This window comes from Onychostoma macrolepis, chromosome 23, assembly GCF_012432095.1.
Source record: "Onychostoma macrolepis isolate SWU-2019 chromosome 23, ASM1243209v1, whole genome shotgun sequence".
In the NCBI taxonomy this organism is placed as follows: domain Eukaryota; kingdom Metazoa; phylum Chordata; class Actinopteri; order Cypriniformes; family Cyprinidae; genus Onychostoma; species Onychostoma macrolepis.
In genome coordinates, this window is record NC_081177.1 from 2549883 (window position 1) to 2576310 (window position 26428).

The following is a 26428-nucleotide window of genomic DNA, read 5'->3' on the forward strand; positions in this document are numbered from 1 at the left end:
AGGTGAAGGGGGCGGGGCTAAGCGAGGATTGCGTGTGCGTGCTGTCAATCAAATGAATCCCCGCCTTTGAAACCAATAGCAACCGGCTGTGATGCCGGAAACCGATGTTTGGATACAGTTCACGCTGTTTAGTCGGAAAAGTTTTTTTTTTCTTCTGTAAAACAACGCCATAAAGCTCTTAATCAGAGGTAAGATTTGTGAATCATACTGAGCTCATATATTAAAAAATATTTATGTTACAGTAGGACAGTTTTATATTTCGCTGGCGTGTGTATTTACATATTTTAGGATTGTATCTGTATATTACACGCTTGAATTGACAGAAATGTTGACATTAATGTTTTGATAGAAGTTTGTAAACAAAAAGAAGTTGTGTAATATTCTTTGACGTTCAAAAGGCTATACCATGGTAAATGAATACTGTTATCATTCAGTACCACGGTATTACCTTCTGAAACCATCACTGTTACCTTTCACACACATTACTTTTTTTTAAGTTTTAAAATTAGGACTTTAATTCACTTTTAATTCAGCTTCGTGTTTAAGGATTTTACAGTAGTTTATAAATAATGTATGGGCTGATTTTTTAAGATAATATAGTAATCTGAGACTTTTCAGTCATGTTAAATATTAAAATATAAATATTAAGGATTAAAGTTACACATTTTAAAAGACTGCGAGATTCAACTGTTTGTCATGTTACTTTTTAACACCAGATGTCGCCCATGTATTTTTGGAGGTTGGATTCCAAATATACTACATTATCTATTTTTTCCCAAAGATATTTTTTTTCATCTCAGCAATAAAAACTTGCATAATTCATTATATTGAATTTTTTATCCAAATTTGTGTTCATCTCAAACAATGACTCAATAGAAAGTGATGTTGACAACCTTGAGCACATTGAATTTGAAAAAAAATAATAATAATTGTCATTCAGCCTATTCCATGCATACAGTAAATTCACATACACATTCACATACTGCAGAAAAAGAAAGAGTATGCTAGCTATTGCACACACAGACTCTGTTTCAGATGAATAGAACCAATAAACCAAGAATTAAATCTCTCTCTTACTGTCTTGTCCACCGGCAGACATGAGTTCAAAGAGACCCAAGAGCAAAGAGGCCCGTAAAATCAAGGGAAAAGGTACAAATATTCAAAAATATGTAATCCTAATCTAACACTAAATCATTGCTCAGGATCCAAAGCATCTTCCGGTTTCTAATGCATTACTTTTTTTGCAGATAAAAAAAAGGAGAATAATTTTCCCACCGCAGATGAAGGTGCATCAGAACCTGGTAAGTGCCTCATATTGCTCTTATAGTGTCATATTTAGCATAGCATTTGTTTGTTTTTGTTTTTAACCAAAATAACTCATAATCAGATTCTCAGATCCGTTTAGAGCATCTCTGGGTGGTTTCCAACATGAATGCACTCGTTCTTTTCCATTCATCCTGGAGCTGTGATCAGATTAAAGATACTGAGATACAAACGACATGTCTGGAGGCACGTAGCCAGACCTCCTTTCTCTCGTCTTTTGTTCCAATTTACCTACTTGTCCTACTCATACAACGTACATACTTTTTAGTATGCTACATATTAGGATGCTACAGCAGTGCCAGGACTTGTTACCACATCATAAAAATGCATCTTGATACCCTTTTGTATTTTGTTTGTGTTTGCACTGAGAGAAAATCATTACCTGACCTCTACTGGCCAGAACATGCTACTGCATCATAACACACTGCTTCTATCAGTGAAATTAGGGCTTGTACAATCATAAACCCTCATTAAAGTCTAACAGGGCTTGTTCAATATCCCAGACAGCTTCCTTTTCATGTTTTCTAAAGGGCACGTGTGCTCAGTTAGTAGAGAAAGCGCAATTATGTAATTATACGGGCTATAAAACCATATGAGTTTCCATTGCAGTAAAGCGCCAGCGGCTCCTCTGGATTAAATGACCTGAATGCTGTCGCTTGTATCAGATGTTACCGGCTACAACATGTTCAGCTGGTTCCTGTTGAGAGAGATTGTGCTGATATTGTCTGGATTTCCCTCAGGTGTCCAAACCTGTGATGTCACACACATAAAATGCACACACACTTTGACATGAATAGATATAGTTCACCCAAAAATGTTCACACTGCTCATTTGGTCATTGTCGAATCTCAACAGCTCCAGTCACCATTGATTACCATTGTATGCTGTATGCCGGGTCTCACGTCCATTGGTAGTCTTTCAGGTTCAGTTACGTCACAGATAGCACTCTGAAGGGAAGCTGATATCTCTGTTTGTATAACACACTCATTTAAGAGCACATCTGTCAGTAAAACACTGGACAAAATGGCTAAGAGCTTTTGGTTGTGTAACACCTGTTAGACAAAAAGAGTGAAAACCCTCAATGCAGGATGCTGGAAATGTTCTAAATCATTTTATGATACAGTACTTAACCTCCCAATAATGTATTTGTAACTTAGCCTTTAAAACAAAGAAGTCTCAAATGAGATCACTTTAATATCAGTACTGAGATTAAACAAAGAGCAATTGGAGGATTTTGCTGAGTCCCCCACACCTAGTAACCACCCACAACACTCTAGCAACTGCATAGAAACCCCCTGGCAACCATCCAAAGCACTCTAGCAACTGCATAGAAACCCTCTGGCAACCGTTCAAAGCACTCTAGCAACTGCATAGCAACCCCCTGGCAACCACCCACAACACTCTAGCAACTGCATAGAAACCCCCTGGCAACCATCCAAAGCACTCTAGCAACTGCATAGAAACCCCCTGGCAACCATCCAAAGCACTCTAGCAACTGCATAGAAACCCCCTGGCAACCATTCAAAGCACTCTAGCAACTGCATAGCAACCCCCTGGCAACCATCCACAACACTCTAGCAACTGCTTAGAAACCCCCTAGCAACGACCCACAACACTCTAGTGATTGCGCAGCAACCCCCTGGCAACCAGCCAAAACACTTTAGTGGCTGCATAGCAACCCCCTAGCAACGACCCACAACACTCTAGTGATTCTGCAGCAACCCCCTGGCAACAATCCACAACATTCTAGTGACTACATAGAAACCCTCTGGCAACGACCCACAACACTCTAGCAACTGCATAGCACCTCTAGCAACAACCTACAACAATCTAGCAAGTGCATAACAACCCCCTGTCAACAATCCACAACACTTGCATAGCAATTCCCTGGCAACCACACACAACATTCTAGTAACTACATGGCAACCCCTTGGCAACCATCCACAACACTCTAGCAGCCAAACTATGCAGCAACCCCCTGGCAACCACCCACAACACTTTAGCAACTGTATAGCAACTCCTTAGCAACCATCCACAACACTCTAACAACCAAACTATGCAGCAATGCTTATTAAACTATGCTTATTATATACCTTAATAAGTGACTCCACCCTTCACAGATCATCCTGACTACATTTTCCCACTGGTCCTGACGTCTGCCACACAGGAGCTGTTTGGTTGCCGGGCAGATGAGGATTTAACCGGAGAAAATCCTTACAAGCTGCTGAAAAAAGAAGACATCATACAGGACATGAAAACCAGAGCGTCCGTGTCTGACTTCAGCCCCATCAAACAATTAGTGCTGGTAAGATTCAGAAACACATTCTGAACCCGTTCATGACCTGAAGAAGATCCAAACCTCGGCAGATGGAGCTGGTTTAGAGTAGCCTAGTGGTTAAAGATCTGGTTCAGAATGTTGAGACCCTGAAAGGAATTCTATTTGTTTTCTGCAGGACTACCCTGAAGATGAACTTCTGCTGGTGTTCGACAGAGACTTCACATACGGACAGAGCTTCTATCTGGTGCTCACAGTAGAGGCCAAAGAAAACATACTGAAGGTGAGGAAACAGGACAGACGGAGGGATGGACAGACAGACAGATGGATAGATGGAAATAGAGAGACAGTCAATCAGACGGATGGATAAAGATAGATAGACAGACAGATGATAGATAGACAGATAGATATTAACCAGTGTTCAGTTGTGTTTGTAGCCTTCAGTACAGGGTGATGATGAAGAGCAGATAAAGCATGAAGAGGAGGAGGAGGAAGAGATGATCATACCAAAAACTCCAGAGTCTCACCCATGGATATCTCTGGGAAGCGAGCAGGAGATCGAGGAAGAGTCGGTCACAGAGTCCAGACCCAGAGTAAGACAGATGCATCATGGGATATTTATCAATGCCATTTCTGATCTCATTTATGGGGCATTAGCTCACCTGTCTGTCTCTCTGTCCAGCTCAGGTATAAGATCTCTCCTCTGCTGCGCCGCTGTGGTGCTCCGGTGTGTTTCTCCGACCGCAGTGCTCTGGACGGGAAGGAGGGATTCGTGGAGTGCCTGTCATACCAGGACAAGAGCTTCAGCATCAGAGAGATGGAGAGACACACGGCCATTCAGGCCTCCAGTGACACCAAACACTCATCCACTCAGACACTGTGGTACAAACACCTCCAGACATTCACATGTCTCAACTCTCAACTCTCTCTGAAGTTTGTTCTGAAAGTTTAGTTAGCAGAGGGAACATATTTACATCCCATGATGCATGAATTACAGGAAGTACCCAAGGAACATGTGGACCCAGTACGAGTCCCGAGAGTTCAGCCCGGAGGAGAAAGAACATCACCTGCGGTCAGAAAACCTGAAGAATTTCATCACATCTGTACTGATAAGGTAGGACGAGAAGAACGTGACATCTCTGAGGTCCCACAACTCATTTCATTAGTCCAATGCAATTGTTATTATGTTAGCTCGTATTGTATGTTAATGTATTCTGAACTCACCTGATGTCTCACAGGTTTGAAATCTCCCTGCAGCAGAATCACATCACGGATGTTTTCTGTGATGACTGGACGGCGTTGTGTGAGGACGACGGCGCGCTGACGGGGAAAACAGAGACGCAGCTGAAGGAATATCAGTCCTTCATGGACCTTCACTTCAGCAAAGAGAAAACCATCAGCCACATCCACTGGCATCCCACCATCAGCGGTGAGAATGAGCTTCACTGTGGACAAATTAAGATTAATACGTCATTTTAGTAAAAGTAAACAAGTAAGGAATAATAAATGCATTTATTAAATAATTAAATAAACAAATAAAATAAAATAGCCATAGTACAAAGTAAAATAAAATAATTAAAATAAAATAGCCATAATGCAAAATAAAAAATAAAACATCCATATCAGAAAAAATAAATAAATAAAATTCAAATAAAACAGCCATAATGCAAAAACAAACAACAAAAAAATCCATAGTGCTATATAAAATAAAAATAAAAATAAAAATAAATAAAATAAAATTCAAATAAAACAGCCATAATGCAAAACAAACAACAAAAAATCCATAGTGCTATATAAAATAAAATAATTAAAATTAAAATAAAAATAAAATAGCCATATTCCAAAAATAAAATAATCAAATTAAATATCTATAGTGCAAAATAAATTAAAACAGCCATTGTGCAAAAAGCAAAAAATAAAAATAAATAAATTTAAATTAAAAAATCCATAGTGCTAAATAAAATAAAACACAATACCTATAGTGAAAAATAAAAATAAAATATACATATTGCTAAATAAAATAAAATAGTAGTAAAATATCTGTAGTGCAACATTTACAAATGACTCCAATAGCCATAGTGCAAAATTAAATAATATAGCCATTGTTTTAAATAAAATGATAATAAAATAAAATATCTATACTATCTATATTATAAATATCTATACAAATATAAATATTATTATAAATGATAATACAATATACAGAGTGAAAATAAAATAAAAAATAAATTAAATACTGTAAAATCAAAAACAATAAATATACAGTGCCCTTCACTAATATTGGCACCCTTGATAAAGATGAGCAAAGGCGGCTGTGAAAATAAATCTGCATTGTTTATCCTTTTGATCTTTCACTCAAACAATTCACAAAATTCTAACCTATCATTGAAGTAAAACAATTGAAAGTGGGGAGAAAATCTCATGATGAAATAAATGTTTTTCTCCAATGAATGTTGGCCACAGTTATTGGCACCCCTAGAAATTCTTATGAGTAAAATATCTCTGAAGTATATTCCCATTCATATTCCCAATCACACCAGGGTGACTAGGAGCATGAAATTGTCCAGCCATGACTTCTGTTCCACAGGATTATAAATATGAGGAACACAAAAGCCAATTCCCTTAATCATCCATCACAAGGAGTAAAACCAAAGAATATAGTTCTGATGTGCAGCAAAAGATTGTTGAGCTTCACAAAATATAAAGTGTCTGTAAGAAAAGAGTTAAAGAAAATCCCCATTTCCACCATCAGGGTAATAATTAAGAATTTCCAATCAACTAAAGATGTTACAAATCTGCCTGGAAGAGGAAGTGTGTCTATATCGTCCTAATGCACGGTGAGGAGGAGAGTTTGAGCGGCCAAAGACTCTCCAAGGATCACAGCTGGAGAATTGCAGAGATTAGTTGAGTCTTGGAGTCAGAAAGCCTAAGAAAATATATATATATCAAACATCCCTACATCAGCACATGTTGTTCGGGAGGGTTTCAAGAAAAATTCTCCTCATTCATCCAAAAGCAAACTCCAGCATATTCAGTTATCAGACATGACTGGAACTTCAAATGGCACTGGCTTCTATGGTCAGATGAAACTGAAAAAAAAGAGCTTTTTGGCAGCAAACCCAGCAGATGAGTTTAGTACAAACAGAGATAAAAAAGTACCCCATGTCCACGGTTAAATATACTGCTGTATTTTTGATGTTGTGGCCTGTTTTTCTGCCAGAGGTCCTGAATATCTTGTTCAGATGCATGGCATCATGGATTCTATCAAATACCAACAGATAAAAAATCAAAACCTGACTGCCTCTGTAAGAAATCTTCTAATGGACCGTGTTTGGATCTTCCACCAGGACAACAATCCAAAACAAACATCAAAATAAACACAAAAATGGGTCACTGAGCACAGAATGAAGCTTCTGCCATGGCTGTCCTCTGACCTGAACCCTACAGAAAATGAGTGGAGTGAACTGAAGAGAAGAAGTACTAACATGGAGCTGTGAATCTGAAGGATCTGGAGAGATTCAGGATGAAGGAATGGTCTCTGATCTCTTATCAGGTGTTCTCCAAACTCTTCAGGCATTATAAGAGAAAACTCAGAGCTGTTATCTCGGGAAAAGGACGTTGCAATAATTGGGTGCCAATAATTGTGGCCAACATGAACTAGAGAAAGCATTTATTTCACAATGAGATTTTCTCCCCACTTTCAATTGTTTTACTTCAATGATAGGTTAGCACTTTGTGAATTTTTGGAATGAAAGATAAAAAGGATAAACAATGCAGATTTATTTTCCTTTGCTCATATTTACTAAGTGTGCCAATATTAGTGGAGGGCACTGTAATAGTCAAACGCATGAATGATTGTATGGATTTTGTTCAAATGTAATCAAATGTGATCAATTTGCACATTTGCATTCTGCATAATAAATGTGTGTTTTGTGTGTGTGGCAGGTGTGATTGCTGTGTCCATGACGGAGAGACTTTCTCTTGAAGAACGGATCGATAACTCTACTAAACTCCTTTTAAACCCATCCTACATTCTCTTCTGGAACTTCACTGACCCTATAAATCCACAGGTAATCATAATTATCATTATCATTATCAAAATCACCAGTATATTTGAAGTATACCAGAGTACCAGTATACTGTATACCGTGCATGTAAAGTACAATACACACAAATATTGCTTTCAAAATAGTAATATGCAACACTGGTCACATGACCTCATTAAGTTGTCTTTAATTCAGTATGTGGCGTCCAATTATCGTGAATATAAAAAAAGGTTCATTCTGACTGTATAAACAGGCAGTTTTAGATGAAGATATCACGATCAGTGTAAATAAAAGCTTTCTATTGTTCATCACTTTAAATAGAAGCAGAGAGCCAACACACCTGAATGAAGTTTCAGTATTTCATTTAGTATGAAGCTAATGTGAGATACAGTGTAGAAGGTGTAATCTGATGAACAGAAGAGCTGTTTTGAGCTGAATCCGTCTGTCCATTGTTTGCGTTGCAGCTGCAGCTGGAATGTCCCGATGATGTTGTGTGCTTCCAGTTCTGTCCGTCCGACCCAAATATCATCGCTGGCGGCTGCATGAACGGCCAGGTGCTGAATTAGATCAGAAAAATGATCTTTTCTTTCTCAGTCTCTTCATTAAACTGTTTGTCCTTTCATTTTTTACTTTTTGATTAAGGTAAGACACGATAGGTGAACAGGGTGAAAATAGATATTAAAACTAATAGATATTACCATACTACCCCAGTTGATTAATCACAGTACATTAAGACAATTGTTTTGTATAATTCTCTGAAAAACAAGTTTTCTTAAATCTGCAAAAAGAGGCATTTTCTATTTAAATATGCAGTTATTTGTGTACAATTCCATAAAATAGATCTGAACAACAGGTTCAAAATTCTTGTTTGATTTTGTTGAAATATTAGAGTTAAAGGTTTTTATAGAGGGGATTTTGGATTTCTCTGTTTATCACTCCATAAATCAAAAAATACTGTCAACAGACAAAAAAATACATTTTCACCATGTTTTTTTTTTTTTTTGGAATAAAATGTTATGTAAATCAATGTGAATGATATATGAACAAACCCTTCAGTAAAAACCTTCAGAATATACATAGGAATAAAACTGCGTTTGGTATATATATGTGCTGCTGAAGTGGAGGAGATATGTAAAGATATGTATTGTAATTGGTATCTACAGATGCAAATAGATAAACTGCAATGAAATAACTTAAATGTATATTATGGAAGTTTTCTTTCCACTAGTCTAAAAGACAACATGTTATGGAAGCAAAAGAGCCCAAAATCTCAAAATTGACCAGTGCATGAAAAAAAAAAAAAAAAGGTTTTGTCTGTAGTGTTTTTTAGCACTTTGATTTGCCATTGTGCATAAAATGTGCTGTATAAATAAACTTTGCCTTACGATGCACTCTCAGCAGAAATGTTACTTCTTTTTTTCCTTTTAATGGCTTTCAGTCGCTTTCAATCCTGCTCTCTGGAAGCACTTCTCCACAAAGGCCTAAAACATAGCAAACACATTATGTTCTGGTTATATTAATGTTCAATATAAGTATCTATGTGCATCATCTATGACATGGTAACATATTGCAACACTTTTAACTCATGACATGCAGCATATTCATTAGCTTGTTTTGTGTTTACAGGTAGTATTATGGGATATCTCAGCACATGTGGAGAGACTGCAGGACACACGCAGCAGCAGCAAAAACATTTCAAACAAACTAGTGAGTTACACACACACAGCTGTTGTGTGTTATAGCGGCTGTCCACAACCAGTCATGTGACTCCTGATGATCTATTTAGAGGTCATTTAATTAAGTGACACTTAACCGATACCTTATGCAAACACAATCACAGAAAATTAAACCTGCTGTTATTAAGCACATGTGTGTGTTTACAACTGTTTACTTTGTGTGTACTGCCATATTGTGTCCATATGTGAGCTAAATGTGACAAAACCTGACTTTCATGACATCCTCAAATGTAAAAATTATATATAAATGAAGATTGTGTTAGTTTCATTAGCTTTATGTAAAAACAATCCTGGGTTATGGTATTTGCTTATTAAGATACACTGTAAAAAATATTGCAGTTTTAATGTTAAAAAAAAAAAACTTTTCTGTGAACTTTTCTTTTTTATATTATAAAGGTAAATTATTTGGTATGTTACCATATTTCAGTTTATGAAATATATGTATTTTTACTATAAATTTAAGATCTGTAAACTTAAATGTAAAATTAAACCGTAAAAATAAGTTCTGCCAACAACAGCTGCCAATTTTTACTCTAAATTTCACTAATAATTATTATTTCTGTTATTCCAGGACAAAATCAATGCAACTCCAGTGGTCCGGTACTGTGCTGTATCTGGTATAGAGAACGGACACAAAGCCCCGATCACAGACATTCAATGGCTGCCAGAAACCTTTGAGGTACATAAGAAGTTAACTGGCCTTTTTAAAATATGAAAAAATAACAGTTACTGTACCGTTTCACATTTAATTGAACTGGCCATGTACACACTGAAATATTAATCTTAATAAAATTTTCACTCAGTTGTCCAAATTAGGGATCCCAGTGGAAAATCCGAGTCGTATCTCCGTCCAGCTGGTCACATGCGCTCCTGACTGGTGCTGATATCTACACTTTATGCACACATTCATGTTTATGTTCTAGTTTAGTATCAAACTCTCTCCTCACTGTGTGTGTTAATATATATTTTAGCTGTGTGTTATTCTGGGACCTTCGGCCTCCTCGTGTTGTGTCTCAGTCCCTCACGGACGTGAAACAGAAATCGGAGGAAAAGCCTCTGGAAAACCCTCATGGTGTTCCCAATACGTTCAAACACCTCAACCTGACCTGGAAACCCTTTATCCGTGTATGTGATGCATACAAACATGGTTTTAAGACATATAAATCTCTAGGGCTTTTCACACTGTGCTAAACCCGGGTTAGCGTAGTTCTAAACCACGCATTTTAAACCTGGGTAATCATACGTTTCACAAATCTATACAGCGGCAAATTTGTACAACATGAAACAATGTGCCATTAAAACGTTACGTCTAGACGCTAAGCAACAGTAAACATTCGAATTCTGAGAAAAAGTCATAATTGCGAGATGTAAACTTGGAATTCGGAGAAAAAGTCAGAATTGCGAGATGTAAAAATGTCAAAATTGCGAGATGTAATGGAATCAAGCTTCCATAAACGGGTTGCGTGCTGCGTTTGTCCAATCAATGACACTGACACAGCAAATATACAAATAAGAACGTTTACCCAGGGTTTAGGAATTTACAGTGTGAAATGTAAGTTTATGAATAGGATTACCCAGGAATAATTGTTAACCTTGGGTAAATTATGGGCCATGTAAACCGTGACTGGATTCCATTTACCGCAGGTCTCCTTACCAAAGATTGGCTCTAGCGGTGAATACAGTCCTCTGAAGTTCAGCTTGAGGGACAATACAGTGGACTATCCTACAGGTGAGACACCAGCACTGAAAGATACACATGTATTTGGCTTGGTGAGACCTAACACAAGGTTAACTGTGGCCGTGCAGTGATGATAATGCAGTCAGCATGACGCCTCTCTGTTAAATAAGCAGAGCTCTGAAATAACATTCACTATCACACCACTGCTCTACAAACACTGACTCTACAGCGCCGTTTCATCTGTCAGCTCATTCCACAGAGACCATGAGGTCCAGCTGATGAAGAGTTTCAGCATAATGAAAAAAAAAAAAAAAAAAAAAAAATATATATATATATATATATATATATATATATAAACTTAAAAAAAAAAAAAAAATGATGATGAAATATTTTATTTGTTTACCTCAGAGACCAGGAGGTCCAGCTGATGAAGAGTTTTGGCATCTACAGCCTCCAGAATGAATTGTCTGCCAATGCTGGAGGATTTGAGAAAATTCCAGCTTGAATATTTATTTTATTATTATTATTATTTATTTTTTTCATACAAATGAATTATTAGGCTGTTTTCCCATTATATATACAGTATGCACAGCAAAGACAGATTTCTGGGGAAAAAACCTTAATCATCATGTAAAATGAAAACAATCAAAATATTTAAAATTAAAATAAATAAATAACCAAAAACATAAAATATTAATGAAATATTTAATAAATAATACGAAATAAAATATTTTGTCTTAATTTATGAATTCAATGTTTTATTTCCTGCATGTCATGTGACATTAACATTAACCGACATCAAAGAACCGCGAACTTGCAAATGTGTTGTTAAATTACGGAAGTATTAACTAAATTTATTATAATAATTTAGCTCACAGCTGCATTAGAAGACATTATGCATTACTGTGTGACTCCAAAAACTGAATTTTATTTGCACACCAAGTGTTGATTTGGATTCTCCTCGTATCCGTCTTCTCTTTAGGAGACAAACCTCCACAGAGCGCGGATCGTGAGGAAGGCTGTGGGTTCGCGCAGCTCCGTGTGGCGTCGGCCAAACAGCAGAAACCTCTGGAGAACATCAGCACCAGGCTGTACGTGGGGACGGAGGTGAGACACTCATCTGTGCATTTCAATGACAGAACGGTCAAAACATGTTTCATAAAACAGATTCCAGCTCTACTATCCCAATGCATGAGCCATATTCTTCTAACGCACATAAGCTGCTTGTAATGTCATTGATTTTGATGATTAGTCTATTTATAAATGTATTTTTGCATACTGCTGTTCTGGCTGTGCTTGCATCAGGATGGTGAACTCGTTTACACCGACTGGAAAATGGAGAAGGACAACGACTCAGGACGTCTGCTGAGTAAGACACTACAAAACAGTCGAACAACACATTTTTACACACATAAACAGATTTGAATTCAAAGGTCATGAGTGATAGTTGAGTTCTATCTCTATTGTACTCTTGATCAAGAACCTGAACCTCCAGCTGCTCCCAGGGATCCCAGCCTGTAGAAAATGAAGAGTAAATCATTTTGGATTTAAATCGTTTGCTTTGATTTAAAAAAAAAAAAAAAAAATTAAATTTTTATTTCCATACAAATACATTATTTAGCAATTTTTCAATGATATATAAATAGATGCAGCAAACACTAAGTTCTGAAAAAATGAAACTTCATAAAATGTAAAACACTTACTGAAAAAGATGTCAAAGTACTATTAAAATTAATTAATAATAATTAAAAAATTTAAATAAAAGATGAAATATTAAAAAATAAAAACAATCAAAATAAAACACTTACTAAAAAGATTAAATCATTTATTTAAAATAAGCTAAAGCAATAATTTGAAAATAAAAGCAGTCAAAATAAAGCACTTACTAAAAAGCTGAAAAAATGTACTGATGTAAAATAAATAATCAAAAACAGTAAAACAATACCAATTGTAATATTCTATTTTAAATAAATTCAAAATAAAGTACATTAATAATCTGAAAATAAAAACAAAATATTCAATCTTTTATTTTACATAAATAAAAAATTAAATGAATAATGAAATACTTTTAACAAAAACAATCAAAATAAACACTCACTAAAAAAAATATTTGGTATATTTAAGCAATTTTATTTGAGAAATGAAAAATGTTAATACTTATTTAAAAAAAAAAAAAAACACAAAAGAAGAAATATTTTGCTTGAAATAAATTACAATTAAAATAAATCATTTGAAAATAAAAATAAAAAATAAAACCAGTAATAAATATTTTTTTTGTTTACCTGCATGTTATGTAAACATTAACTCCCATTAGAGAAATGTGAACATGCTTAAATGTTAAATTGAGACAAAAACAGCAAAAAAAAAATCCACCTGAAATCTCACTGTAGCAACACTAAAGCCTTCACTATTAATGAGGAAACCACACAATTACCTGGTTATTATGAGTCTGTCAGGTAGCTGCGCTTCTCAGGCACTGACGAGTGTGTAATGAGTCAATAAAACAGGACTTGAGATCCATCAGTCTCATTGTTCATGTGGTTTCCCCCAGGCATCAGACAACCCTGAGCTCATCGCTTTTGGCAGAGATCAAACCTAATTCCACCAAACCGCCACCTTCAGCCTGTAAAACGAGCCAGTTACACCGGCGTGATTTCCAGAAATATTACAGCAGATTGAGTTTCATTAGTGCTGAAGGGCAAAAGCAGCGTGTCTGAACTGTGAGCGTTTGATCTTAATCAAGCTTTTTACTAGGATTTCAGATACACGATTTCAGTTTTGTTCTGTAACTTATGTTCCATCGATCATCGTTTTCCTGTCAAAAGTAGCTTTTTTAATGTTCACTGGACACGCAGGCCAACAAATAAAATATTGATTTTTTTTAGTAAGCGTTTTATTTTTATCAAATTTAATAAAAAATTTAATAAAACAATAATACATACAATCAAAATAAAACACTTAGTAAAAAAAGGTGGGATATTCGAAATAAATAAAAATATTAAATAAATAAATAATTTAAATAAATGAAACAATATTAAAAATAATCAAAATAAAACAATTACTAAATCTTTAAAAATCAATCACAATTGAAATAAATAATTCATCTTAAATTGAAAAATCTAAAGATTACTTTAAAGATAAAAGATTTACTTTGAAATTAGTTAAAATAAATACATAAAAACAATTAAAAACAAACAAAAATATGAAATATTTAAAATAAATAATAAATTACAATATTATAAAATTACAGATTATAAAATTTCTATAAAAATAAAATTTAAATAAATCATTTGAAATAAAAAATAAAATTACTAAAAGATGAAATACTTTATTTGAAATAAGTTAAAGTTAAAATAAGTAGTTTTAACAAAACCAATCTAATAAAACACTTACTAAAAATGTGAAATATTTTATTTAAAATATTTTTTTTAAAATCTAATAGTCTAAAATCTAATCTAAAAATCTCTTTTTTATTTTATTTGAATGTTTTTTTAGGATTTAATTAATTATTTGCTTTTCAATAGGAAATCTGACAGTACACAAAATTTGAAATTAGATTGCACTATTTTTATCAATACATCTCATTATTGAAATATATTAATAAACAACATTTCAATCAACTGATCTTGTTGCAGTGCATTCTGGGATTGCTTTCTTTGAGTAGGCTTCCACTGAAGGGACAGTTCACCAAAAAATGATCATTCTGTCACCATTTAATCATCCTCATGTCCTTTCAAACCTGTATGAGTTTCCTTCTTCTGTGGAACATAAAAGAAGATACTTTAAGAAATGTCTCAGTGTTTTTGTCCATACAGTGAAAGTCAGTGGGGTTCAATACTGTTTAGACCTGAACGCTCTTGAAAATATACTTTATGTTCTACAGAAGAAAGAAAGTCACACAGGTTTGGATCAACATGATCATTTTTGGGTGAACTACCATTTGCAGAATGTGTGTTTTGGGCCCTATGGGGTTTATTGTTAATATGATTATGATATACCACAAAACCAATCTTAAGGTAAATGAAAATTTCATATGCGTTTTTTCGTATCCGTCATCCTTTCCTATCAAAATGCTTGCTATGGATGCGAAAACGGAGAAAATCGAACCTAGTCCGATTTAAATTTTTTTAATACCGACGAAAGTTTCAGAGGCAGTGTGTAAATGTGATTGACACAATGTGAGGTCGTATTTATTTTTTAACGTGCAAAAATTTTGGATGAGAATTTTGGACTCAGTGTGCAAAGACCTTTTAAGCAGCACAGGTATATTTGTAGCAATAGCCAACAGTACATTGTATGGGTCAAAATTATACATTTCTCTTTCATGCCAAAAATCATTAGGATATTAAGTAAAGATCATGTTCCATGAAGATATTTAGTAAATTTCCTACCATAAATACAAACCCGATTCCAAAAAAGTTGGGACACTGTACAAATTGTGAATAAAAACAGAATGCAATGATGTGGAAGTTTCAAATTTCAATATTTTATTCAGAATACAACATAGATGACATATCAAATGTTTAAACTTACAAAATGTATCATTTTAAGGGAAAAATAAGTTGATTTTAAATTTCATGGCATCAACACATCTCAAAAAAGTTGGGACAAGGCCATGTTTACCACTGTGTGGCATCCCCTCTTCTTTTTATAACAGTCTGCAAACGTCTGGGGACTGAGGAGACAAGTTGCTCAAGTTTAGGAATAGGAATGTTGTCCCATTCTTGTCTAATACAGGCTTCTAGTTGCTCAACTGTCTTAGGTCTTCTTTGTCGCATCTTCCTCTTTATGATGCGCCAAATGTTTTCTATGGGTGAAAGATCTGGACTGCAGGCTGGCCATTTCAGTACCCGGATCCTTCTTCTACGCAGCCATGATGTTGTAATTGATGCAGTATGTGGTCTGGCATTGTCATGTTGGAAAATGCAAGGTCTTCCCTGAAAGAGACGACGTCTGGATGGGAGCATATGTTGTTCTAGAACTTGGATATACCTTTCAGCATTGATGGTGCCTTTCCAGATGTGTAAGCTGCCCATGCCACACGCACTCATGCAACCCCATACCATCAGAGATGCAGGCTTCTGAACTGAGCGCTGATAACAACTTGGGTTGTCCTTGTCCTCTTTAGTCCGGATCACATGGCGTCCCAGTTTTCCAAAAAGAACTTCAAATTTTGATTCGTCTGACCACAGAACAGTTTTCCACTTTGCCACAGTCCATTTTAAATGAGCCTTGGCCCAGAGAAAACATCTGCGCTTCTGGATCATGTTTAGATATGGCTTCTTTTTTGACCTATAGAGTTTTAGCCGGCAACGGCGAATGGCACGGTGGATTGTGTTCACCGACAAGGTTTTCTGGAAGTATTCCTGAGCCCATGTTGTGATTTCCATTACAGTAGCATTCCTGTATGTGATGCAGTGCCGTCTAAGGGCCCGAAGATCACGGGCATCCAGTATGGTTTTCCGGCCTTGACCCTTACGCACAGAGATTGTTCCAGATTCTCTGAATCTTTGGATGATATTATGCACTGTAGATGATGATAACTTCAAACTCTTTGCAATTTTTCTCTGAGAAGCTCCTTTCTGATATTGCTCCACTATTTTTCGCTGCAGCATTGGGGGAATTGGTGATCCTCTTCCCGTCTTGACTTCTGAGAGACACTGCCACTCTGAGAGGCTCTTTTTATACCCAATCATGTTGCCAATTGACCTAATAAGTTGCAAATGGGTCCTCCAGCTGTTCCTTATATGTACATTTAACTTTTCCGGCCTCTTATTGCTACCTGTCCCAACTTTTTTGGAATGTGTAGCTCTCATGAAATCCAAAATGAGCCAATATTTGGCATGACATTTCAAAATGTCTCACTTTCAACATTTGATATGTTATCTATATTCTATTGTGAATAAAATATAAGTTTATGAGATTTGTAAATTATTACATTCCTTTTTTATTCACAATTTGTACAGTGTCCCAACTTTTTTGGAATCAGGTTTGTATATCAAAACTTAATTTTTGATAAGTAATATGCATTGCTAAGAACTTCATTTGGACAACTTTAAAGGCGATTTTTCTCAGTATTCTGATTTTTTTGCACCCTTAAGATTCCAGATTTTCAGATAGTTGTATCTCAGCCAAATATTTTCCGATCCTAACAAACCATACATCAATGGAAAGATTATTTATGTATAGATCTCAATTTAAAAAACTGACCCTTATGACTGGATTTGTGGTCACATATGTATTGTGCAGAAATTGAGTTTTTGGCGTGTGTTTTCTGTCAGGCACGAAACCCATCCAGCGGTTCCTCGTACACGACACTCTGGTCAACACCGTTAGCCGCTCTCCGTTCTTCAGGGACATCATCCTGACGGTCAGCAGCTTCATCTTCGCCATCTGGAAGGAAGGGGTCACGGTGAGGTCACGACAGGATCACATGCTCAAACTCAAAACACACACACCTGTGTTCTATATAAACAATAATTGAACTTTAATCACCTGTTAAAGTTTAACTGATTCAGGTGTTTATATAGTCATGAAATATTATTAGTAGTAGTAGTAGCAGTAGCATTTTACTAGCAATAATTTTCTTATAGACACTTTAATATATCATCAATATTTTAGGTTCAAATTGATATAAATTTACAATTTTTTTTTTTTTACCACTTATAACGTTTGCACAAATTTAATTGAACATTTTTTTTTTTGTTGCTATTTTCCCCATATATACATATAAAGAAAAATGTCATCATCATAAAATGTAAAATGAAAACAAATTATTCTAAAATAAAAAATGATCACTAAAAATAAATAAATAAAAAGATTAAATATTTTATTTGGTTTATTTTTTCAGTAATAAATTTAAATAAATAAATAATTTTAAAATAAAAACTAAATAAAACAATAAGAATCTTTTAAAATAAATAAAAAATGAAATACAGTAAATACTTATCAAAATAAAACAGAAAATATAAATATGAAATAAAAATATTTTTTAAATAAAATCAATCAAAATGAAAGTAAATAAAAGTGAAATATTGAAATATTGAAAAATATGAAATATTGTATTTGAAATAAATAAAAAAACTTCTAAACTAAAAATAATCAAAATAGAATAACATGAGATATTGTATTTTAAACAAATAAAAAAATACTTTTAAAATATAAACAAACAATCAAAATAAAATGCACTAAAAACATGAAATATATTATTTGAAATAAATAAATATCATAATAATTTCAGGTTCAAATTTATATGAATTTCTCTCATTTTTTATATCACTTTTAATAACCGTTTTGCCTTCATTAGTTCAATTAAATTTTTTATTTTCCTGTTACAACTGATCCTATTATGAAACATAACCTTATGTGTGTTTGTAAATAAATAAATACTTTTTAATGCATATTATTCCCCTTTTGCTTATAAGAGAAGTAAAAATAGTTTTAGATGGAGTTGAGCATGTGCGGTTTGATTCTGTCTCACCTGATTTTTTCCCCCCTCCATTTCAGAGCGGCCCGATCCTCATGTCGGCCTGCTCCAAGATGCTGCGTACGGCAGGCCACTGGTCTCTGTCGCGGCCGGCGGTCTTCTTCATCGGGAAGGAGGACGGAAGCATTGAGGTGTGGGACCTGCTGCAAAACAGCCACGAGCCCTCGCAGATCCAGAACATCAGCAGCGCCGCCATCACCTGCATCAGGACCAGCAGCATCTCCTGTAAGACAGAAACCCGTCTGCTGATGTGAAGCGCTGGGGTCAGATACTAACGTGTCCCGTTTCTCTCCACAGCCAAGCAGCATCTTCTGGCGGTTTCAGACCGTCTCGGGACTCTACACATCCTACAGATTCCCTGGACCCTGCGCAGATCCTCCAACAGTGAGGTGAGAACATCACCTTCCTCAACTAAATGAGACTGACGCTCAAATATGTGACCCTGGACCACAAAACCAGTCATAAGGGTCAATTTTTGGAAATTGAGATTTATACGTCATCTTTGAGATACAACTATTTGAAAATCTGGAATCTGAGGGTGCAAAAAAACAAAAATCTAAATATTGAGAAAATTGCCTTTAAAGTTGTTCACATGAAGTTCTTAGCAATGCATATTACTAATCAAAAATTAAGTTTTGATATATTTACGGTAGGAAATTAAAAAAATATCTTCATGGAACATGATCTTTACTTAATATCCTAATGATTTTTGGCATAAAAGAAAAATCTATAATTTTGACTATTGCTATTGCTACAAATATACCTGTGCTGCTTATGACTGCTTTTGTGCTCCAGGGTCACATATAAGCTCTGTTTCAGTAACTACCTTCAGCTCTAGTGACTTTTTACAAAAAAAAATACTTCAACGTACTGAATAAAATACATTTAAAATCAACACTTTCCACATTTTATGCATTCAGATCATTGCAATGGATTTTGGGTTTGGCTTAAAAGATATATTTAAAGGAATAGTTCACCCAAAAATGAAAATTTGCTGAAAATGTGCTCACCCTTTCAGGGTCAGTCAGTTTGTTTCTTCATCAGATTTGGAGAAATGTAGCATTGCATCACTTGCTCACCAATGGATGTGAATGGGTGCCGTCAGAATGAGAGTCCAAACAGCTGATAAAAACATCACAAGTAATCCACACCACTGCAGTCCATCAGTTAACATCTTGAGTTGAAACAAATCCATCATTAAGATGTTTTTAACTTAAAATACGAGTCCATGATCCATAATAACGCTTCCTCCAGTGAAAAAGTGCATCTCCTGTTGTCTCTCACATCAAAATCCAGCCACATATTTGTTTATAGACTAATTTTGATCTTGTTTTGGCTTGATTTGAGCAGATTTCTCTCCTGATTCAGACCAGACCACTTTTTCACTGGAGGAAGCGTTATTATGGATTATGGACCCGTATTTGAAGTTAAAAACATCTTAATTACACTTAACAATTATTTAATACTTATAATTAAATATTATTGTTTGGACTCTCATTCTGACGGCACCCATTCACATCCATTGGTGAGCAAGTGGTGCAATGCTACATTTCTCCAAATCTGATGAGGAAACAAACTCATCTACATCTTGGATGGACTAAGGGTGAGTAAATTCTCAGCAAATTTTCATTTTTGGCAGAACGATTGCGTTAATGCTCAAAATGAAGTATCTTATAAGGCAGCTGCATTATTTTGTCAGAACAGCCTGTAATCGTGACTATAATGCTAAAAATGCCATCTAGGTAGGTTTCTGATCAGAGCCGCATGTATAACAGCGCTGTATGTTTCCTGCAGAGGCAGATTGTGAAGAAGTACTTTGAGAAGGAAGAAGAACGGCTGGAGTATTTCGAGAAACGTCAGATCAAACATGAGAAGGAAAAGAAAGAGATGGAAGCCGAACAACAGAGGAAGAAGACGGTGAGAGAGGAAACACTCATTTAAAGGAACATTTACCAGGGTTATTATAGTTAACTAAAACCAAAACCATAAAAAAAACATTTTAATTACTGGACCTAAAAATTTTTTGATTGAAATTAAATACAATTTTAAAAAGAAAAATTCAACTAGCTGTATATAAAAACAATAGAAGTCTATGCAATGTCCCCATTTCGATAGCAGAGTGAATATGTGTGTCTGTGTGTGTGTGTGTGTGTGTGTGTGTGTGTGTGTGTGTGTGTGTGTGTGTGTATATGTGTATGTGTGTGTGTGTGTGTGTGTGTGTGTGTGTGTGTGTCTGTGTCTGTGTGTGTGTGTGTGTGTGTGTGTGTGTGTGTGTGTGTCTGTGTGTGTCTGTGTGTGTGTGTGTGTGTGTGTGTGTGTGTGTGTGTCTGTGTGTCTGTGTGTGTGTGTGTGTGTGTGTCTGTGTCTGTGTGTGTGTGTGTGTGTGTGTCTGTGTCTGTGTCTGTGTCTGTCTGTGTCTGCCTGTGTGTGTGTCTGTCTGTCTGTGTGTGTGTGTGTGTGTGTGTGTGTGTGTCTGTGTGTGTCTGTGTGTGTGTGTGTGTGTGTCTGTGTCTGTGTCTGTCTGTGTCTGTCTGTCTGTGTCTGTGTCTGTGTCTGTGTCTGTCTGTGTGTGTGTCTGTGTCTGTGTGTGTCTGTGTGTGTGTGTGTGTGTGTGTGTGTGTGTCTGTGTCTGTCTGTGTCTGTGTCTGTGTGTGTGTGTCTGTCTGTGTGTGTGTGTGTGTGTGTGTGTGTGTGTGTGTGTGTGTGTGTGTGTGTGTGTGTGTGTGTGTGTGTCTGTGTCTGTGTCTGTGTGTCTGTCTGTGTGTGTGTGTGTGTGTGTGTGTGTGTGTGTGTGTGTGTGTGTGCGTAAGCTGATGGCAAACACAGATGCAACCCGCTTCAGCAGCTGTAGTTGAGCTGGAATGTGTGTTTGAGTGATTCCAGATCCGCTCAGACTTGCTGAATATATATTTACTAAATATGAAAGTATGCTGCCGTCTGTCTCTGAGGGTCTGAAGCACACACGTTTGTGTTTCACGCCCCGCTGACGCCCACGGACACATGATGCTGGAGGCCTTCTGGGGGGATTTCAAGACAAACACTTAATGTTTCTGATGTAAGGCAAGACGCTACAGGCTAAACCAGTGTTTTTTTCATGCACTGGTCAATTTTGAGATTTTGCGATATTTGGCTTTTTGTAACATGTTATTTCAGGCTAGTGAAAAGAACACATCTAAAATGCACATTTGTGTTTATTGTATTGCACTAGATCCATCTGCGTCTGTAAATGTCAATTACATTTCTTTAAAAGTTTTCTCTCCACTTCAGTTTCACTTACATAAACCAATTTTAGCAGTTTTATATTCAGAAGGTTTTTACTGAGGGTTTTGTTCATATATCATCCAGACTGATTTATATTTACATTTTATTCTTAAAATCATGGTGAAAATGTATATTTTTCTTTCTGTTGACAGTGTTTTTTTATTTATAGAGTGATAAAAAGAGAAATCCAAAATCCCTTCTGTAAAAACCTTTGACTCTAATATGTCAACAAAATCAAACCAAAAGAATTAACCTGGCTTTATCCAATGTTCAGATTTATCTTCTGGAAGGTTATGCAAATAAGTGCATATTTAGTAAGATCATGCATAATTTGCATATTTAAACAATATATCAGAAAAATTACAATACAAATACAAAACTTGTAATACACTGTAAAAAGTGATGTTCTTTCTCAGTATTATTATTATTTACTTGAGAAGCAAAATGACATAAGATATTAAGCTTTTCTTAAAAAGTTTGTGCTTAAAACAAGAAAAGTATTTTTTTATTTTTTTTTATTTTTTATTTTTTTATTTTACCTTATTGGCATTTTTTTCAGAAAACAAGACTTATTCTTGTGTAATTTTGTTTCAAATAAACATCCTGATTTAAGAATGTTTAAAAAAAAAAGTTCTGGAAAACGAGACAAAAGTACTCGGTAAGATTTGTTTTTTTTTGTATTGCGCGCTGTGTTTGTCTGATTTGGACTGCTCTTGAACTCAATAAGCCTCATGCAGCTTTGGTTCATATAAAAAACTGTAGCTGAAAATGCCTTTGAACTTGTGTGGTTGGTTGTTCATCAGGAGCCGGTGGTGCCACTGAAACAGGAAGAGGAACTGGAGGCAGAAGCGCTGAAGGAATACGAACAGTTTCTGGCTCTGGAGAAGGTCATTTTGAAGAACATGGGCCTCCTGACCGAATCAGAGGACAGATCAGACCTGTAACACATCATCACACTCCAGAACAACCAAGAATCTAGAACTTACCAGATGATCTAACAATAAGAGTTCAGTTTAGTTTAATTTAGTGTGTGTGTGTGTGTGTGTGTGTGTGTGGGGGTAGCTTAAATCATTCTGATTAGAATGATGTAAAAACATTCAGTGTTATTTATCATAAACTTTTCAATGGAATTGAAATGGAATTTCTTACTGTGTTTGAAACAACATTCCTAATCAAATATTAATTTGAAATCGGATCAAATAAGAATCAGATTTAAACTTCATTTGATTAGTTCCAAATAATGATGGAAATTCCATTAGCAAAGTATGAGAATTCCTTCAGTTTTTGAATGCTGTAGCTACAGCAGCTTTGCTGTGTATTGTAAGCTTTCTGAATGTAAAGCATTAAAAACCCATTTTTCTAAGCAGGGCAGATAGGGTGTTTTGTTCTTGTAAGCTTATACACTCTGACCTTGAAGATTGATTCTTGCTCCGGTTACTGGTCTCAGTTCATCTTCGTTTCCCCTCAGAGCCGTAATCAAACACGCTCTTAATTCAGCGGCTTCACCTCCGACAGCTAATCTATAACAGCTTATCTGCTTTCATACGGACACGTTCAGCCACTAATGTACAATATTGATTCAATAGATACTAAACTTCCTTTTTAAGCAGCGTACGTGACAAGAATTCATACGCAAAGCAGGTTTGGTCGACACATAGAAGACTTTTAAATCTACTTTATAAAATGCATTTCTATGAGTAACTATGAGGCAAAGAAAGGTTTTTAGCAAACCCTAGAATAATTCATTCATGTGAATTTCATATGTCCACTGAATTGAGTACTGTTTATTGTTTACCATTTAAAAACATAGTACTGATGAAACACGAGAAGAGCACATTTCTGTGTAAATCGATTATGTTCTTGCATAAATTGTCCCATTGAATCAAATACAATAATTTGATTTTGCATAATTCCGAAATTCCTTCAAATTCAGAATTGCAAGATATAAAAAAGGGTCAATTATGAGATATAAACATAAAATTGCAAGATATAAATTCTTCAAATAAAGTTTTCATCTCACAATTCTGAGATAAAAAGTCATAATTACAAGATGCAACAATTTAGATAGAACAATTTTGTTTATTTTTGCATTTTTAGCCATTCTGAGAAAAAAAAAAAAAAGTTCAGAATTGTGAGATATAAATTTCACAATTCTGACTTTTCTTTGAATTCTGAGTTTACAAATCACAGTTCGGAGTTTATATCTTGTAATTCTGAAAATTGTGAGATGTAAATTGCAAGAAAGATGCCCGAATTGTGAGATGAAAAAGTTATAATCACCTTTTTTATTCTTTGGTGAGATATAAATTCACAATTTTGACATTCAGAGTTTACATCTCACAATTCTACATTTTTTTTCTCGCGCATTTCTGAGTTTCTGTCTTGTTACTCTGAGAAAACAGTCAATAATTATGAGATATGAACCCAGAACTGCAACAAAAATATCTGAATTGTGAGAAAATTTGCAATTACCTTTTTATTCTGTGGCAGAAAAAAGCTTCCACAGTAAATGTCTCAAAATGTAGTACAGTACACAACTTTAATGTTGCATTAAATTGCATGGAAATCACAGCTGATGTCATTTATCGTTTATTTGGCTGAAAATGAAGGTGAAATTGAGTGCATTGCTTTATGGGATATTGTTTCTTTGTTTTTGTTTTTTTTTCATATTCTGCACATATTGGCAGTTGTATTCATATATTTAAGATGACTCAAGTTAATCTTGCATTTTGTGTGTCTGTTGCATGAAGCCGCACGTCTTCATGAACCAAACAATCGCATCTTCTGTTCTGCCTCTGTAACTCATTATCCAGCTGCATTACACGTCTATCTCAGTGTTTTCTTTCTTTAATCTGTTCCTGTTGGGCAAACAAAGGCAGTTTTGACTAAATCTGGCCACGTTTCAGCAATGATAAAGCTTTTTTCTCCTTTAAGCTCCATCTGATACTCTGATAGACGTGTAATTTTACAGCCATTTACGAGCGTGAGCTGCAGAAGTCTGCAGATGTTTAGGTATAAATGCTAAACGTACAATGACAGCATCTGCACGATCACTTAGCGCCGGCCAATCAAAGGTCATCTCTTCCAAGCAGCCAATCAGAAGGCTCTGCTTGACATCAAAGAGTCTTTGGGACATGACTGGGCCAATCGCACGTCTGAACTGCAGCCAAACGCTGACAGATGCTCTGGATGTTTATCACAGAGAGCAGGTGTCGCTGAAGACGCACATCTGCGCTGCTGGAGAAATCAACCTACAAAATGACATTTACCCAGCATACCTGCAGGAGAATAGGTACAACAGGCCAGTAATCTCACATGTGTCTCCTCATGGGTTTCAGAAGAGATCTTAATGTCTCAGTGATGGAAGCCTGTTTCCTCCACAGGGTTAAAAAAAAGGTCTCTCTCAATTATCTCAAATTCTTTATATCTCACAATCTGAGAAAAAAGGCAAGCTATAAAGTTGGAATTGCAATTCACAATTCTGAGGGGGGAAAAAATTGAATTGTGAGATTTTCTATTCCGTTGTGGAAACAAAAAGTCACAATTGCGAGAAAAAAGTCAGAAACTATATTCAGTTTGTCTTACATTTCTGCCTTTTTTTCCTCAGAATTGCGTGATAAATCATAATCGCGAGATATAAATTTGCAATTCCAAGAAAAAATTCAGAACTGTGAGATATAAACTCAGAATTGTGAGGCTGAATAGTGAGATTAAAAGTTGCAATTAACTTTATTTTTTATTCAGTGGTGGAAATAAAAAGTAAGGCTTGCGAGAAAAAGTAAAAATTCTGAGTTCATATCTTGCAGTTCTGCCTTTTTTCCCTAAAAAAAATGCAAGAAAAAGTTAGAACTGCGAGACATGAAGTCAAAATTGCAAGATAAACTTGCAGTTCTGAGAAAAAAAAAAGTTAAAACTGTGAGTTAAAAAGTCACAATTACATTTTTTATTCCATGGCGGAAACAAAAAAAGTTGAATTGCAAGATGCAAACTTATGAGAAAAAGTCAAAATTCTGAGTTTATATTCAGCATTTCTGCCTTATTTCTGCAGAAATGCAAGAACATTTAGAATTGCAAGATACAAAGTCAGAATTGTGAGATAAAAAGTCACAGTTACCTTTTTATTTATTTTTTACATTGCGGAAACAAATAATCAGGATCATGAGACGTAAACTCAGAATCTGAATTCTGGAAAAATGTCAGAATTGTGAGATGTAAAAAATCTTTTTTAAGGGAAAAATAAAAAAACTCGGAAAAACGGTCAGAAGTTTATTTCTCACAATTGGAGATAAAAAGTCGCTGTTTCATTTTTTATCCTGTGGAGGGAACGAAAAATTCTATACTTCCACAAGTATTCTCAGACTTTTGGTCCGTTTTTTTTTTTTTTTTACGTGAACTCACCTGATATATCAGACTGATGTTGATTCATCAGTGGTCACATGACAGATCGCCAGCTCATGTTCCAGTGACAAATTACAGGAACGTTTGGAAATGAAACGTGAATCCGTGGTGGACAAGCGTGACTCATTGTAGCCGATGCTGACCTTCGATTCACATGACCATCTGCAGAAATAAGCAGCTAAATATATCCAGACATTTCAAGAAGAACAGTCGAGTCGTCAGGGC

The 26428-nt window shown here is 35.4% G+C and overlaps 1 protein-coding gene across 1 annotated transcript; it reads left to right on the top strand.

The window, feature by feature from the left end:
• The first annotated feature begins 52 nt into the window (after positions 1 to 52).
• On the top strand, positions 53 to 22845 carry dnai3 (dynein axonemal intermediate chain 3). Its single transcript, XM_058763322.1, has 23 exons — positions 53 to 188; positions 1096 to 1149; positions 1248 to 1301; positions 3444 to 3628; positions 3777 to 3881; positions 4036 to 4191; positions 4281 to 4480; positions 4596 to 4712; positions 4837 to 5027; positions 7544 to 7668; positions 8109 to 8198; positions 9271 to 9351; positions 9952 to 10059; positions 10184 to 10257; positions 10352 to 10505; positions 11025 to 11109; positions 12041 to 12165; positions 12364 to 12427; positions 17340 to 17470; positions 18565 to 18769; positions 18842 to 18933; positions 20339 to 20461; positions 22609 to 22845. Exons 2-23 carry the CDS (start codon positions 1098 to 1100, stop codon positions 22747 to 22749), a joined length of 2658 nt encoding a protein of 885 aa, XP_058619305.1. The 5' UTR covers positions 53 to 188; positions 1096 to 1097; the 3' UTR covers positions 22750 to 22845.
• The last annotated feature ends 3583 nt before the right edge of the window (positions 22846 to 26428 follow it).

Coding starts and splice junctions, on each gene's coding strand:
- dnai3 (XM_058763322.1), top strand. CDS start 1,098: ATGAGTTCAAAGAGACCCAAGAGCAAAGAGGCCCGTAAAATCAAGGGA. Junction 5,028..7,543: donor CTGGCATCCCACCATCAGCG/GTGAGAATGAGC, acceptor TGTGTGTGGCAG/GTGTGATTGCTGTGTCCATG. Junction 9,352..9,951: donor AAAACATTTCAAACAAACTA/GTGAGTTACACA, acceptor CTGTTATTCCAG/GACAAAATCAATGCAACTCC.